The sequence below is a fragment of the Mus musculus genome, chromosome 11, assembly GCF_000001635.26.
Source record: "Mus musculus strain C57BL/6J chromosome 11, GRCm38.p6 C57BL/6J".
NCBI lineage: Eukaryota > Metazoa > Chordata > Mammalia > Rodentia > Muridae > Mus > Mus musculus.
The window spans coordinates 34,726,562-34,743,799 of NC_000077.6; the positions used below are offsets into that span (position 1 = coordinate 34,726,562).

The window sequence follows — 17,238 nt, forward strand, 5'->3', positions numbered from 1 at the left end:
CAGCATCCCGTGTGAGAGCAATGAGCGCTCTTAACTCTGGAGACATCTCTCCAGCCCCAACCTCGAGTCTGTAAGAACCTCAGTTCCCTCGTCTAAAATGAAGAATAAAATGGGTGTAATAAAACTACACATCCTACGGAGTTATTAAAAGAATTAAGTGAAACAATGCCTGTGAGAAACTCAGCACAAAGCCTGGTGCTTAATAAGCTCCAATCCAGTGTTAGTTCTAACACTGTTACTGCTATTAGCTTGCCTCGGCAATTTGTTTCATTTCCTTCTTTATGCCAAAGCATTCAAATCTCAAGCCGTTCTTGCTTCTCTTTCCATTTGGTAAACACTTTTGTAACTGTGTGAGCTAGCTGGAGGCAGGTGGCTTGGATAACTTCAAATGGGGGAAGGGACACTAAACCTCACACCAGGACTTAAAGGAGAGCTTTGTCAAAGCAGAGGTAAAGAGGCATCAAGCTGAACGTGAGGGTGTCTATACTCCCCTGTCCCTGGGATGTAGTTAAATAGTGTCCTAAACCTGTGCAGTACCTAGTAATAGCCACTGCATAAGCAAGCCTCCATTCCGCTCATGTGTCCCTGGGACCCCAGGGCGTGATCGCAAAGACACAGAGGCAAGGCTAAGATAACAGCCTTCTCCCAAATAGAGAGTGGCAGACTCCAGAGTCTGAAGTGAAAGCAGACTTCTCCAGGAGAGAAAAGGAAGGAGAGGCTAGGAAAGGGAAGCCAATTTGCAGAGGCGTGAGGTACTTGTTGCCATAGTCGATCTTCGATGTGACTTTCTGCTTCAGTTCCTTCAGCTCATCCTTGGGTAGCGTTCCTGAGAGGAGCTGAGAGCGCCATTCCATCAGGTCGTACATCATGGACTGCACTTGGAGGAAGCGTTCCTTTTTGCTGGCCTATGAGATGGAAGCAATCGTGAATGCCTACCCAAAGGTATTTGGCAAGCTAGGCCACAGTTGGGTGAGTACAATCTGACCACTCTCCCAGCCTTACCCAGCTGCAAAGGGACAGAATTGGTGCTCGGCTGCCAATATGGTCCTTCCCCTTGGGCCACTGGAATTCCCCAAAGCAGAAATATTCTTGATCACTTCTTGGTTTAAAAAAATAATAATAATCTAGCAGCCAGGCCTGGAAACGTGACTCAGCAATTGATAACACTTGTTGGTCTCCAGTTCCAGGTCTGTCCCTCCCCCACTTCTGGCCTCTGCAGGAATAGACATGCTTGTAGTACACAGACAGAGGCAATTCACTCATACACATAAAATAAAAATAAAAAATAAACCCAACAGCTATACTCAAAAAAGTCCGTTTTTTCAAACATTTCCTTCCTTTGGTAAAGAAATAAAATAACTAAAGACACAGGAAAAGAAAAGATTTTCTGACTTGGACCCAGAAAGGTGTTAAGGCTTGAGTACCGGATGCTTGGTCTTATTGATGGCTCTTCTTTGGAAGGTGGACCACTGGAGGGTATATCAGTCTTGGGCCCCATGCCCCACCCTCTGCTTCCTGTCCATCATGATGTAGACAGCTCTTCTCCTCTCTGTGTCCCTGCTACTGCGATGCCATGTCAAACTATAGAACTAGAATCAATGACCAAGGCAAACATCACTACTCTTAAGTCATCTCTTTCAGGTCAAGGTGGGGGTGGGGAGAATTTCCAACACAAATAGACTTGGTGCACATGAACATCTGCTATAATGAAAGCAACAGAACTTGGGCCCTTTAAGACTGGGAGCCAGGACACCTTCTCTCATAGAAGGGGCTATGGTTAGGGCATTGTTTCCCAAGACATGGTTTTTGTAGGATGCAGAATATGTGGGCAGGTGTATAATGTCAAGTTACTCTAACCCACCATGTGATCCTCATTTTCTTTCCATCTTGTTTAACAGGAAAAGAAAGTCATAGTTTCTTCTTACACATGTGTTATGGTGTGTATTGCTATATTATATGATGGGTGTGGGGGTATATGAATACAGACAAATCTGCTACATGGTATATATGTAGAGGACAGAGGAAAGGCCCCTCTCCTCTCCTACAAAGTCTCTTGCTGTATTTCCTGCTGTGTCTGCCAGGCCGGGTGGTCTGGGGGCATCCAGGGATTCTCTCATCTCTGCCTCCCGTCTCTGGTCAGGAGGACTGAGATTGCAGATGGTTACACTATCCATGTGACTTTCACACAGGGTATGAGAATCCAAACCCAGATCCTCTTGCTTGCCCAGCAAGCATTTTTACTCGCAGAACCACCTCCCCAGCCCAGTCCATTTCTGATCAAGAACAAGAAGGTTAAGGGCACAGAGCTTTTTGACAAGTACTGTAACAATCACCGAGTAATAGTGCTGGGTTTCTGGTCTTGGCTGCTTGTCCTGTTGCTGGGATAAAAATTACCCTGACAATGAGCAACTCAAGGGATGGAGAATTTATTCCTGCTCATAGTTCAAAGTACAGTGCATCATGGTAGGAAAGTTAAGATAGCAGGAGCCTGAAGCAGCTGGTCACATCTCGTGAACCTTAGGATATCGGAGAGCATATGGGTGCATACTAGCACTCAGAGGAGATCATTGGGTGCATACTAGCGCTCAGAGGAGATCAATGGGTGCATACTAGCGCTCAGAGGAGATCATTGGGTGCATACTAGCGCTCAGAGGAGAGCAATGGGTGCATACTAGCGCTCAGATCACTCTCTCCATTTTATGTGGTCCAGGGACCCATGCCTAGGCGAGTGTTCTGACACTCCTGGCCTGTCTTGTTTTTATTGCATTTATTTGGAAAATGATCTTCTAACTATGACAAATGCTTTCACCCCTCTCTTAGCAAAAGTATTGTATTATAATGAAAAACATATATTTAGTCTTTTTCTCTGGCCTAGAACAGTGTTCATAAGGCCCTTAAAAGACATACTAAGCAATAGAAATGCCATTTGGTGGTTTTGAAAGAGCTTCTGCCATCCATTGTTGGTTTTGTGCTAACACTGTAACTTTACTGGACCCCTAGACAGCTTCAGGAGAGGCTCTGAAGACCAGAAAAAAACAGCCACAGAATTGATTAGGGGATGGGATTTTCAGGCTGGCTCTGAACTACCTCATCTCTCCAAGATCAGACGCTGCAATGCATTAAAGTTTATGTACTGCAACTTTAATTAAGACTCTTGAGCAACAAGTTGGTGGAGAATCCCAAGTGGTAGGCATTTATGAACTGGCAAGGGTGGCTCAAGTAGAGAAGATATGACTGCACTACCTGTCTCTTCCATCAGGCAGATCCTGCATTTATACCCTTTACAATGCAGCTGCCATCTTATATATAGCACTTTCCCATGATCTGGGAAATTTTAATGAATTATGAAGCCTACATAATTTTAATGAATTACGAATTAGAAGGTGGTCCCCTAGGTGGGGAGAGGCAGTGAGGATCCTCAATTTGTAGCCAACTGCAACAGAAACACAAATATCCTAGGGACCCTGGCTGTAACTAACATCTGAATCCTAGGCTAAGCAAGGAGTCTAAGGCTAACTTCTAGACAATCAGCGGCTAATTGAATTGTCAGGCATGTACATGGCTTAGAGTAATCAGAAATGTGATATTGGGATAACAGGGCATGCTGAAACATTCTTCATATAAATTATTTTCATGTAAATTTACTAAAAGGACACCAAATTTAGGTATTAAGGGTCCAATATACGCTGTGCAGGCAGGGCAAAAGTCATAGACCCAATAATGAAACCACTGACATTTGACTATTTCTATTTGCAGAGTAGACAGCGTGGCTGACTTGCTATAGAGCCATTTCTTGGAGGAGCATATCAGCTGTCCACAGTACATATGTAAAGATGTTTTAGGGAGAGTAGTGAAGAGGAACAAGGACTCACTCAAGCCACAAGGATTCTGTTTGCTGTATGATTTGAGTGATCTGCAAGGATTATTGCGCCAGATTCTTATCCCAGGTTTCATGAGCTAGGTTTTTATCTGAGTTGGGAGGAAATAGGGGTCAAAATGTAACTCAACTGGGATTTTTAGAGGGTAGGCTTTAGGAACCCCAATGATTGAATCAAAGATAAGGAGCATCTATTAGATAGCACACATGTATCCCTCACTATGTTGCTATTCAGCACCACCCAGGAAATTTGCCATTAAGAATGGCTCTTTATAAGTCAGCATGCCTCAGGTACAGTAATGAACAGCAGAAAAATACATACTCTACGTTTTACTGACAGCCTTTGGGAACCTTACAGAACTGGATATGCTAATTTCCTCCTGTTAGGAGATTTCCACATGGTGTTAATATCTACCATAGACTATAGTCTACAGGCAGCGGGCACACATCAATGGGTGCGCACGGGGCTGTAACAAACTCGCAGGAAGTTTGCTTGACGTTCCCCTCTCAGCCTCGTGGTTGGCTTGGCTAATTGTTTTCATCTGGCACTTTGACGCATCAAAGGAGGATTTTAAATTAAAATTGCTTTGAAACAGAGAAAACACATAAAATGTGGTCTTTGTTTTTTTTTCAGGGTCAAAGCTTCTTCACAGATCTGAAGACAATGGCCATCAGTTAATTAACATATGATAAGGGCATCTTTCAGAACGTCAGCCACACACCAAATCAAATCCCCTGAGAATATTAAAGACCTGGAGGATTTATTTTATGAACAGATATCAAGGCACTTCATATGCAAACCCAAGGTCAACAGCTTTTGCACCTGTTTTAAAACACAAGGCTTCCACCCGACCTCATTGATTATAGCTGTCACTGCTAGCTATGTGGCTTCAAAGAAAGCACGTAACCTCTCTGGGTCTCAGTGTCCTTGTATGTCATAGTATGCATTCTCTCTTCTCTCTCTCAAAGCTCCACTGAAGGCTAAATGCCAATCATAAGCCTGAGTGAAAGCTGCAGGGTTCGTCTGTCCCGGGAACAGGTTGCGTCTCACCACATAGAGCTGCTTCCAGATGCTTCCCCACTCCCAGAGCGTGGTTGTCACTTCTTGTGCCAGAGGGATTTCTGCAGGAATGATGTTCTCTATGTTCCTATTTAGGATGGGAGAGAGAGCAAGGTAGAACTGAGACCCAGGTGCAAAAGAGAGAAAGTTCTGGAAACTTCACAGCAAGTTGCAGCTCTGGAGAGGAAGCTACAGTGGTTACAGACTGCATCGTGCAAACAAATGGGACTTCTCTCTAAATGTTCTTCAAGGGGTGCTTCCTCATACTTACTATTCAAGTCAAATCTACTTTAATAAGCTCCAAAGGCAGCTGCTAGTGAAAAGTGAGCTGGAACCCACACACAGCCGGGTGCCTGAGGCCCACCTGACAGCTTAGATGGCCCAAGCTAACTAGACAAAGGCATCCGTGAGCCAGGAGAGACCATGCTGTCAAGTAACGCAAGTGCCTGTGTGCATGCGTGTGCGCATGTGTGTTGGCGGGGTGAATGTCTACACATGTGCTTTTTATGTAGAAGCCGGAGGACTTTACAGGACTGTTCCTCAGGGGCAACCCCCTCCCTTTGCTGTTTGTGGCTTTAGTTTTGTTTTGAGACGGACTCTTGCGCTAGCCTGGACCTTGACAAGCAGGAAGGGCCTCAGGCACCCGGCTGTCATCCCAGCCCTCAGCTCAGCACTGGGATTATAAGTATATAGCATTTCACTCAGCTCCTTTCACATGTGTTCTGAAGGAACTCAGCTTGGGTCATGCTTACAAGGCAGACACTTTACCAACTGAGTCCCTCCCTGGTCCCCACAAGGCAGGCACTTTACCAACTGAGTCCCTCCCCAGTCCCCACAAGTACCTTCTCTTCTCCACTGTCACTTCCTTGAGATGGATAAAGGATGTAGGGAAAATGCCCTGTAGGAAACACAATAAATAGGATGGAAGACAAGTCATAGAAAAATAACAGACTCCTTGTTTTCCAGTTTCCTTCCCCTGCTAAGCCACTGGCTTCTGAAACCACAAAACTTTCAAAGACTAATCTGAGAATTAGATGGAGCAGGCACAGATTCCAAACCCATGTGTATAGGCCTTCATGTTCTCACCTCTCAACCCCAAAAAAGAGCCCAGTATCCCCATGAGTGCTTTTTTTTCAGGTGACCAAAAGAGAGAAAGATCAATAGAACCGGGGCCTGAGCCCCTCACTTGCTGAGACAAGCTCACTTCTCTCCTTCCTGCCCACCTCCAGGGAATTAATGTCCCTGAAGGGGATGTAGGAGAGCCCTAGGTCTGAAGCAAGTCCTTGGCTTTACTTAAGTGTCTGAGATGTGGGATCTCTCCTCCCTGGATTTAAGTCCCTGTCCTCTGAGAGGGCGGGGCAGGATTGTGCCTCCTTGAACTCCATGGAAGATGCTTCATAACTACGCCCCAGATGATAAGGAAACCTGATCAACTGCTTGGAAATTTCTCCCTGATGTCAAGCAGGATGCATGATAGGAGCATCATGTGACCACCTTGCTGCCCACCAGTTGAAATGAAACAACACAAGTGGAGATGACATGACGGAGTGACTCTGTTATCTGGAAGGGCACCTAGGCCTGTCCTTTTGTGTCATAGGGGAAGATGAGTGAATGCTCACACAGCACTGAAGGAAGGAACAGAGGCCAGCTTCCACTAGAAAGTACACCATTTCCTGGGGATGGGAACTCATCAGCAAATGTTGTGTCCTCAAAGGATGTAGGGAGAAGAGGGTACCAGGGCAGCCTTAAAGTATGAAGATAAAGAAGGGATGTGCAGATCTTGGAAGCAGGGGGGGTAGGGAGTTGGAGTTGGAGAGACTGGGGAGGGCTCACTTGCTGAAGAACAATGAAGGGAAAGACTAGCCCAGGAGAGGCATCAGGGCCAGGTGAAGACATCCTGCACCATCCCAGATGAACATAAAGTGACCTTACCTGTGACAGTTTATGCTTTATGAGGTACCCTCTGTACCAGTCTGCAAAGAGAAAACAAAGGCAAAGGTCTTTCACTTTCTCAGCATCTTTTGTTAACTTGGTTTGCTCTGCTTTCATCTGTGTCTTCTCACCCAGCAAAGCAATGCTTGCAATCTGCTTTAGACCTGCTGGGCAGGAGAGACCCAGAAGCTCACAGTGTGACATACGTCATGTTGGTTGCTGTCATCTCAAAGCAACTTCTTCAGGTACAGGGTTTCATTCGCCGACTGATGTAAGTCCCCTTCTCCTTTTGAGAAATAAGATGCCTTGGTAAAGCCTCCAGTACACTGGGCCACGTGGTCCCAAGAGCCTTTGGAGAGAGGCCTCAAGCATCCATCATGCAGACAGATGCCACAAACCTACAGTCCCAGGAGTTCCTTTCTCATTTACCTGCCTGTGGCCCCATGCATGTTTGTAAGTCCTGTCTTAGGCATTCAAAGGTTCAGGGACCTGAGAGATCATCTTAAAATAATATGGACAGTTCTAGCAGCAACAAATAATTTTTCTGAAGTTTGTCACTACCAAACAGATGCATTCGTGAATAGAGGAACAGGAATTTTAAAGCCCCTCCTCCATCTCACAGGACTGTATTGTTTTATAAAAAAGAAAAAAACCTCAATTAACAGAAATTCAAATGACTCAGAGTCCTCTGACAAAATGAGCATAAGTTCAGAGGCTGAAATGAGTCCACTGGCCTTTGAAATGATTGGAGCACAGCCACGTGGTAGCATTTGTCATCTTTGTAAATAAAAGCACCTGCCAAGTGTCTCATTAACAGACCCTCATTATCAAGCTGACAGATTGTTGCCAGAATATATTCTCAGCAGATATCCACACAAGTCCTTCCCCCTCCCGACCCCCGCCTCATAACTGAACTGCAAAGTCACCCTTCCAATCATGACCAGCTTGAAGGTCAATGCCTAAAGGAAGTTTTGAAGCTGCAGTAATCCCTGAAGATCTTATTTTGAGTGACAAAAAGTGAGAAAGAAGAGAAAAGACACAGAGAAAACAGAAGGGAAATTAGGGAAGTTGGGGAGGAAGGATCCGGAGTTTGGAATGAAAGCATCCTTCCAGGAGCTATTCTGCATTAAGCCTTTTCATCTTCTTGACAACCATATGGAGCAGAAATCATCATTATTCCATTGTACAGCTGAGTAGCCTACCCAAGACAGAGAGATATTGAGCAATTTTCTCAGTCACTCAACTAGTGACATGTTTGGATGTAGAAGGAACAGCCCCACTTCTGATGTTAGGGGAAGGAGTTTGGTGGTCATGCAATGTGCTAGCTCCATTTCTGTTGTGATAGAAACACCTTGAGCAAAAAGCAGTCTGGGGTGGGGGTATTCTGGTTCACAATTCCAGAGGAAGTCAAAGTGTAGAAAGTTAAAACTAGTCACATCATAGCCATAGCCACAGCCAAAGGCAGAGAAGTGAACACATGCGTGCTTCTTGCGTGTATAGGCTCAGCTCCATTTCTCCAGTCTTACACAGTTCAACATTTCCTGCCTTGGGAATGTTCCTGCCCACACTGGACTGTGTCTCCCAGCATCAACTAACTTAATTAAAACAACCCCATAGATATGCCCACAGGGTAATCAATGTCGCAGCTCTCCATTGAGACTCCCTTCCCAGATGGCTCTAGATTGAGCCATGTTGGCAAAACTAATCCTCACATCTAAAAGTTCATCATCTTATCATCAGAGACTCCCAGAGTAAATTTCCAAGCTACTTTGTAACTGAGGACTTCTGGGATGGAAGCTCTTCTAGTTCACCTTCTAAGAAGAGCCACCTTCTACTCTTACTTGCCTCTAAGTATTTGCCAATTCTGATGGAAGACAATTAACAGTGGACAAGATGGTTTAATCCTTCCACATATCTTCTGTACCCTAGACACTTTGCTAATGGCATTGCTTTTGGGTTTTTTTTTTTTCAAACTATAAATTTATCGAGCTTCACCTACCAAATTAAAGACTAAACTTTATGACAATCCTGTTACTACTTCAGTTCTGTAAATGAAAACAGAGAGGCACAGAGAAGGGGCAACTTGCTGGTTGTCACACAGCTTGAAATTCAAACCTAAGTAGTTGACTCTTGAATTCTACTATACTCACTGTGGCACACGACCTTTATTGTGACTACCTCCCAGCCACAGTCACTTTAATCATACGCATCTGTTCTCTCTTGTCACACTCACAGCAAAGTGAGCTAAGTAGTCTTATTCCCATTTCATTGATGGCCTTGAAACATAAGTCAGTTGTGTACTGAGCCAAGATTGCACAAGTACAGCTTTAGTCCAAGTCTATCGGTTCAGAGCCCGAACTCTGAAAACTCCTCTACCATTAGATGCGGAGGCAGAAGAAAGCCATGTGCAGAGGAGAACCCAGCCCTTACCTGACACCACATCTGCCAACACCTTGATCTTGGATTTCCCTACTCTACCACAGAATTCCATCTCTGCCACTTAGCATGTGAACTCTATGGCATTCTCTACAGCAGCCTGGATGCTAAGTCCCGTGCCCCGAGGGAAAATGAGCAAAGTAAAATTTCTTCCAAGTCTTCCAGACAACTGTGAAATGGCAGCTGTTCAGTTGTACTCCCTTCCTACAGCACACATGTAACCCAAAAATACACAAAAGGGAGAGAGGAAAGATTCAAAATCTCCTAGAACCAAGAAAAAGCACCCTCTGTCTGCCATTTTTAGGCAGAACTTGGTCATGTCATAAGCCTCAATGTTCTTATCTGATAAAAGTAGCACCTTTCCTCAGAGGATTGTCACAAGAACTATTTTTAAAACATCATTACAGAGGCTGAGGAAATAGTTATACAGTGAACAGCACCCATTGCTCTTACAGGAGACCTGAGTTCGGTTCCTAACACCCGTATTAAGTGGTTCACAACACCCTAAAACTCTGGCTCCAGAGGAGCTGAGATCTCTGGATTCTGTGGGCGCCTGAACTCAACTACACATACCCATCCAGAGACACACATACACATAATTCCAAATAAATAAATAACGCGATTATAAAGAAATGCATTTAATAAAGATACGAAACATTGAACAGGAAGAAAACATTCCAATTTCAAGATAACCATGGCTTGCTTGTGGGCAAAATGGAAAGACAGGAACATGGGGACAATCAGCTGGGATCTCGGTCACACCTGAGGGGTTGGGGAGTTTGGGAGTTTTAGGGTTTTTTTTGTTTTTGTTTTTGTTTTTCTTTTTCTTTTTTGAGACAGGATTTCTCGTTGTAGCCTTGGCTGTTCCTGAACTCACTTTGTAGACCAGGCTGGCCTTGAACTCCAGATCCCCCTGCCTCTGCCTCCCAAGTGCTGGGATTAAAGGCATGGCTACCACCACTGCCCAACTTACATCTGAGTATTTTTAAGGAATATATGAAGCAAGAATGTTACTATTTATCTAAGTGATGAGTACCTGAAAGTACTTTTACTTTCCTCTGTAATAATAATAATCAATAATATCTAATAATATCAAGATCAAATAGGAATTATTTGATCAGAGGTTAAGAGTATGGGCTCTGATTAAAAGCCTCCTATGAAGTAAAGGAAGTAATGAACGAAATCAGATGGCAACTTGGAGACTGAAAAAAAATTGCAAACTATTTGTCTAATAAGGGGAAAATACTAAAAATAATGAAGGAATCATCTGACCCAGTAGTACAAAAGCAAGCAATCCATTTAAAACATGGACCATTTTTACAGAAAATATAGAAAACTGCTAACGAGAATATGAGAAGTCCCTGGGCATTATTAGTCATCAGGGTACTGCAAATCCAAACCACAAGACACTGCCCGTGTTTACTGATAAGGATACGTTCAAAAAGTCAAGAGGTAATAAATGAGTGTTAACAAGGAAACAAACTAAGTATACTGTTGGTAGGAAGTATACCGTTGTTACTCATCTCTATGAGTACAACTGCTATGGAAAAAAAAAAAGGCTAATGGTTACTAAAATCTTTAAAAATAGAACTTCCACATGGCCAACAAGCTCCCTCCTAGACATCTACCCAAAGGAAATGACATCACCAGTTCTTTAAGATGTCTGTGCTCCCATGTTCATAATAGTCTGCAGCTCTGTTCATAAAAGTTAAGGTTTGTTTGTTTGGTTGGTTGGTTGGGTTTTTGTTGTTGTTGTTTGTTTTTTCGAGACAGGGTTTCTCTGTGTAGCCCTGGCTGTCCTAGAACTCACTCTGTAGACCAGGCTGGCCTCGAACTCAGAAATCTGCCTGTCTCTGCTTCCCGAGTGCTGGGATTAAAGTCGTGCACCAGGAAGCACCCATCAGTGAGTGAACAAAGAAGCAGAGGTGTATCAAGTGCACTATACAAGCAGAACACTACTCAGCTGAGCGTGGTGGTGCATGCCTTTAATAAGCACATAGCAGAAAAAAAATACTCTATGATCTCATCTGCGTGTGACATCTAATAACAATAAAGAACCAGAGGGTCAGGGAGTTTGCTCTGAGATGGTGTCTCCTAGTAACATCAGAAGTTAACTCCATAACACCATCATGACAGCCCGAATGTGAGCCGAACAAGGATGAAACCAATGGACACACCTAAGTAGACAAGAACAAGCCACAGAGGCCACCATCTAACACAAAGACATGCAGGCAACTGAGGAATGCTGGGAGTAGGAGGGCTGGTCTTCCCAGAGAAGAGCACACCAACTGGGCAGTGCCAAAGGACCGGTCCAGGAAACATACACACAAAAAATACAATATGAACAGGTTATATTCAGGAATATATTCAGGAAATTCGAGACATAGGTCAGAAGATACAAAGCAGTAGATATGCAAACTGAAGAAGTCAAGAAGGACACGCGCAGCAGACAGACTCCAGTTAAGAAAACAATAACAAGGGGCTGGAGAGGTGGCTCAGTGGTTAAGAACACTGACTGCTCTTCCAGAAGTCCTGAGTTCAATTCCCAGCAACCACATGGTACCTCACAACCATCTGCAATGGTATTGATGCCCTCTTCTGGTGTGTCTGAAGAGAGAGATGTTTTACCCACATATATAAAAGAAATAAAATCTAAAAGGAGCAGGAGAAGGAAGAAAAAAGGAAGGGAGGGAGGGAGGGAGGGACGAAGGATACCATTATGTTGTATACCTCCACTATAGATAATAAAATGTATGTATTTAAAAATGAGTGTGTAGTCAAAACTTGGCTTAGAATGAAGATCTGAGTCCTCCTATCTGAGTGATCGTTGACAAGTGACATGTTGAATAGGAATAATCACAGCTGCCTTGTCAAATTTAAATTGTGTGAAGTGTTCAGAGGGATCTATTTCCCTGTGCCTGCCATACGGAAAATATTCAAAAGGTTAGTGGGTACCATGTCCTTTTTTGGACAATAGTTAAATTAATATCATAATCCAACAAGTTAGAAATGTTTTCTATTTTGTTTCCAGAACCTACAGACTTAGAATCTCATTCTTTTTATTGATGTCCTTTCAACATATTTCCATAACAACAGAATAAATGAGACAGAACTCAAGCTCACTGACATCTCAGCCCCACCCTCATTCAAAAAAACAGGAAAAGTGGGTTTCAACTTTCAGAGAGTGGAGCAGCATCCTCCAAACAATAGAATCCCTTTCACACCCAGCAGCTTCTCGCACACAGCTGAACAAAGGAGGCCTCCTGGCAGAGTGGTTCTTCAAATGATCCCCTGTGAAGAGCTCACAATGTCCCCATTGTTTGGGTCACAATCACCCTTGACAGGGTTGCTAGTACAGAAGGTGCTGTAGATTCTGGTGTGCCCCACTCTACCCATGGTAGATTCAATCCTTCACCACCTACCCAGAGCTCTTTGTGGCCCACACAGTCCTGCAGGCAAGGGCATCTGACAGCTCTGAAGAGCTGCAGATGTTGGCGGGCAAGAAGGCTGGCTCTCAGAACCCTGTCATGAGATACTCTCTGTAGAAAACAGTGAAGTATTACATTGCTTTATAACAACTCAAATCTCCCAGTAGCCTCTTTCCTTGCCCCTCCCCACGGTCATATTTTACTGGAAACAAGTCCAAAAATTTTCTGGAGTCTCTGTCTAGAGCCCCCCCCCCCCTTACTACTATAATAGACCCCACAGCCCTGACATACACAAGTATCCGTAAACAGACTTTTTTGTCATTCCAAGCCGGGCAGGGAATGAGTAAGTATAGTGTCCACATACAACTCCGAGAACACCTTACGAAGAAGATTCTAAAGACCAGCTACCTCAGAAGAACACCCTCCACTGTGGTCTAGGGGACAGCAAGGCATTGTGGTGAAGAACCAACCTGCCTCCTCCTTAAGCAAAAAAACCATTTTATAATATAGACAGACCAGGTTCATTCCTGTTTATGGTTAAACTTCTGCTTCTCAAAGATTGGGCTATACCCCACAGGTAACTATAAATGATTCTATACTGCCTGTTCCAAGAAACAACAACCATGTCTGTTGCTTATAACCATCTTACAACCCTATCTTTGTTTCAAAAGGTTATATGATTGCTTGTTGCTATGACTACCTTGTTTTGCCCATCTTGCAACTACCTCTTTGTGTCATAACTAACTTGTTATGCTTATGTTCTGCTTCTGCAACCCTGCCTATTTTGCCCACCAAATGCCCATTACATACTCCTGAACTATAAAACCCTTGTCTTCCTCACATCCAACGCTGACCTCTCGAGCCTCACCATTGCGGGAGGCAGCCCATGTACATGAATTTTAAAAGGCTTGCTTTAATTAATTTGACCATGATGATTTGGGTCAGTGTCTTTTTTCCTCACATTTTTGGAATTAACAGTGGCCCAGGTCTTCAATCCCAGTACTTAGAAGGGGCAGGCAGATCTCTGTGATCTATGAGTTCAGGGCCACCTTGGTCTATAAAACCAGTTCCAAGCCAGCTAGAAGTATATAGTGAGACTGCCTCAAAAAAAAAAAAAAAAAAGACAGTAGAGACAGAGGCATCTTGATATTTTTGAAGGTGGGTAATTGCTGTCCTAGTATACTTAAGCACAGTGGGGTGCCTGTCAGAAGCATCGTTATATGGGTATGTCACAGACATCTGGTACCTTAGTCTCCAGCTACATAGCTACCGGGCCATGAGTTCATTCATCTTAGTGCTCAACTGAGTAAGGAAGACAGATAATAGAGAATACTCTAAACTACCGATATTTAAGGGGGAAAGGGGGGGGGGAGGTGCAAAGCATGCTGGTCATGAGCCTGGAATCTTTGGATGTCACTAAATAGTCAGAGAGATGTCAACCCTTCTGAACTATATGAGTTTGTATTATAACATGTTATCTTCATACTAAAACCCACTCATATTTAAATCCCCCAGTTAGAATTGTGTTTGTACCATTCATACTTAGAGTACTTAGACACAGCTATTTATGGCTCATGATTCTAGAGATTCAAGGTCCCAGAGCACATTGCAGCCTCTGGTGAGTGTCCCCTTGGAACATTACATCAGCCTCTACATCCCGCTATATCTGTGTGGTCTTTCTCCCTCTCCATAAAGCTTCCAGAATTCACTCATAGAGCTTCCACCCTAATGACTTTACTTGCCAAAGGCCGTACCTGTATACATCATGTTTCCTCCCTCAAAATACCATCAGCATAATACTTCAGAGAGTGGACCCTCATGTGAATTCAAAGCAGACAAATCCTATTTAAAACATCATGTGGAACAAAGAAGGGCTAATCTCATCCGTTCTAGACACTAAAAATTCAGTTTCCACATGACCAGGAACCATAGTCCATAGATATGTACACATACTGGTCTTCTCCAAGCTCTATTGGCTGAGGGGAAAGAACACAAAAGGTTGCTCTTGAGTCAAGCATGATGCAACACTACTTCTCTCTTCTCCCCTTTCTATCAGATAACAGGTCCAGGAGCTGTGTGATCCTAACTCTTCAGGTGAGGAACCAATAGAACAATAGGACAAAAACAATAGAACACACAAAATTCAAAGTTATCATCACTCAAGTTCCAACCACCCAAAGTTAAGCATTGTTAACCTCTTAGGATGATTTAAAAACATTTATTCCTGTTGTAAATAGATATGTTGTAATAAATAACTAAAACTGATGAGAAGATTACAAATCAAAAAGGGCTAGAATTAGACGTGTAAAACACAGGGCTGTACTGTGGGGAGGGGTGGTAAACTTAGAATAACAGGCCAGACACTATAGGAAGGCATTCCCTCACCCACCCACTCCCTGAATCAAGCCCATCCTCTCTGTCTTCAAAAAGCTTCAAAGGCCAAGGATGGACCTTGGCACCCTGGGCACTGAACAGTGCATGATGAGATGCAACCCAGAAAAGAATCCTGCCAAAGCACACAACACATTCCAGCAGGTCTTGCTCCTCTTTAGGGACTCCTTTAAACGTTGCTTTGAAATACTAAATTTCCTTCCTTAAAGACAGGGTTTTCATTCTCTTATTCTCTTGGTTTGCATCTGTTTGTATGTCTTCCTGTCCATATACAAATTTGTGTGTCTTTGTGTGGAGGCTCTGTTTATGAATAGCTGTGTATTCATTCATATGTGTGTCTTTGTTAGGAAGTTATTAGTGTTTGTATTAATGTCGTGTGTGTGTGTGTGTGTGTGTATGTGTGTGTGTATGTGTGTGTGTGTGTGTGTGTGTGTGTGTGTGTGTGTGTGTGTGTTTCATACATGCACAAGCACCTCTGCACAAATCTGGAGAGAAAGGTAGGGCTCCACTTCCCAGAAAGCCTCCTGTAGCTTATGCAGCAATGCAAAGGACTCTACCTATCCAGTGGCCTGATGTGAGGACTAAGTAGGCATCTGTGCTCTCTGGTGTCTGGTCTGTGGAAAGGACAAGATGGTTCTTGGCTGCTGTGTCCCAGGAAATGCCTACCCCAGAGCACACCTGTCTCCTATCTCTCTGCACTCCTTTCCAGGGCCTCATCTGATGGATTCTCTGGGAGATAGCACAGGGCCTGTATTCTAAAGCCAATCTCCTCTTTCTCCTTAGTTCTGCCAGTCACAGGAAACATACTCTGTGTCCTTTATAGGAGGAGTCATAGGCTGACCTGGCAGGAGAGAACTCTGGGCTATGCGGGATGATAGAGTCTGCTGATCATCAGTTATACATTAACAAACTCATTAGGTCATTATACATTAAAGCTGCCCCTAATATCAAGTATAACATAGATGATGTTCATTTTCATTTGCCTGTCTCATGCGTTTACAGCTATTAATCTTTGAGAACATATTAAGAAGTCCCCCTCTCATCACCATTACCACCATCATGGGTGGACCTAACTCAACATACGGTTAGCTTCATGACTGAGTGGCTTTGTGGGATGGAAGAGCTGCCACTTTATCCAGTGCACAGTCCTGGCTTGAGACCCTGTTCCGCTGGGAGCTGAGATTATGTAACGCTACTGTGCAGCATAGCCTTGCTCTCACAGTCAGGAGGATAATTTACAGCACCCTCCTGAATCTTGATGATGCTTATTTTTCTTTACAATGGTGTACAGATTAATAAAAAACTACATCTAGAAAGATCCACAGGCCCAAAGCCCCTTGGTCCCCTGACTGTAGCAAACGCAGAACACAGCAAACATCAAATCAGCCAGTTAGGCCTTTGTTATGAAACTAACATTCCTAAAATAATAAAGCACTTGTTTTTTTGTTCAGTAAACTCTAATTACAGTCATTCCTCAGAATCCTGGAGAGATTGACTCCAGGATTGCCTACAGACACCAAAGCTCACAGATGCTCAAGCCTCTTATATAAAATGGTGTCATGTCTATATAGATCATATGGAAAGCCTCACATATTTTAAATCATATCTATGCTATTCCCAATCCCTAATGTATGACAATGTCATATAAATAATAATAGTGTTGTCCTTCCACCTGCTTGGGGGCAGATCAGCCTGTCTCCCCCTATCTCTCAACACCACACAGTCTGCAGGGCTTCCAGGAGATCTGTTGCAGCCAGGGTAAGAGTCTGCAAGTCTCCCAGAAGATCGGCTACAGCTAGGGCCACAGATCCCCCAGGACATTTGCTGCAACCCAGGGACACAGGAGGCAGGCTCCAGACAGACACCCTGGCCAGCTAACAGCAGAGAAAAACAGATGGTGAGAGGCAAGCTTAAGATCATAAATAACAGAAGCCAATATACTTTGACACCATCAGAATCCAGCTCTCCCACCAAAGCAAGCCATGGGCATCCCAATACACCTGAAAAGCATGATGCTGACCTAAAATACCATTTCATGAAGATAATAGAGACCTTTAAGGAAGATATCCACAACTCACTTAAAGAAATACAGGAAACCACAGTTAAACAGGTAG

The 17,238-nt window shown here is 43.7% G+C and overlaps 1 protein-coding gene across 2 annotated transcripts in view; it reads right to left on the minus strand.

The window, feature by feature from the left end:
• Nucleotides 1-17,238, minus strand: part of Dock2 (dedicator of cyto-kinesis 2) — a 557,091-nt gene that overhangs the window by 499,747 nt on the left and 40,106 nt on the right. For both annotated transcript variants that reach the window (NM_033374.3, XM_017314861.2), the window contains exons 3-6: nt 6,870-6,910; nt 5,780-5,835; nt 4,929-5,025; nt 757-905 (exon numbers count right to left, since the gene is read on the minus strand). In NM_033374.3, coding sequence (NP_203538.2) covers nt 757-905; nt 4,929-5,025; nt 5,780-5,835; nt 6,870-6,910 — 343 coding nt within the window. The remainder of the gene's footprint in view (nt 1-756; nt 906-4,928; nt 5,026-5,779; nt 5,836-6,869; nt 6,911-17,238) is intronic.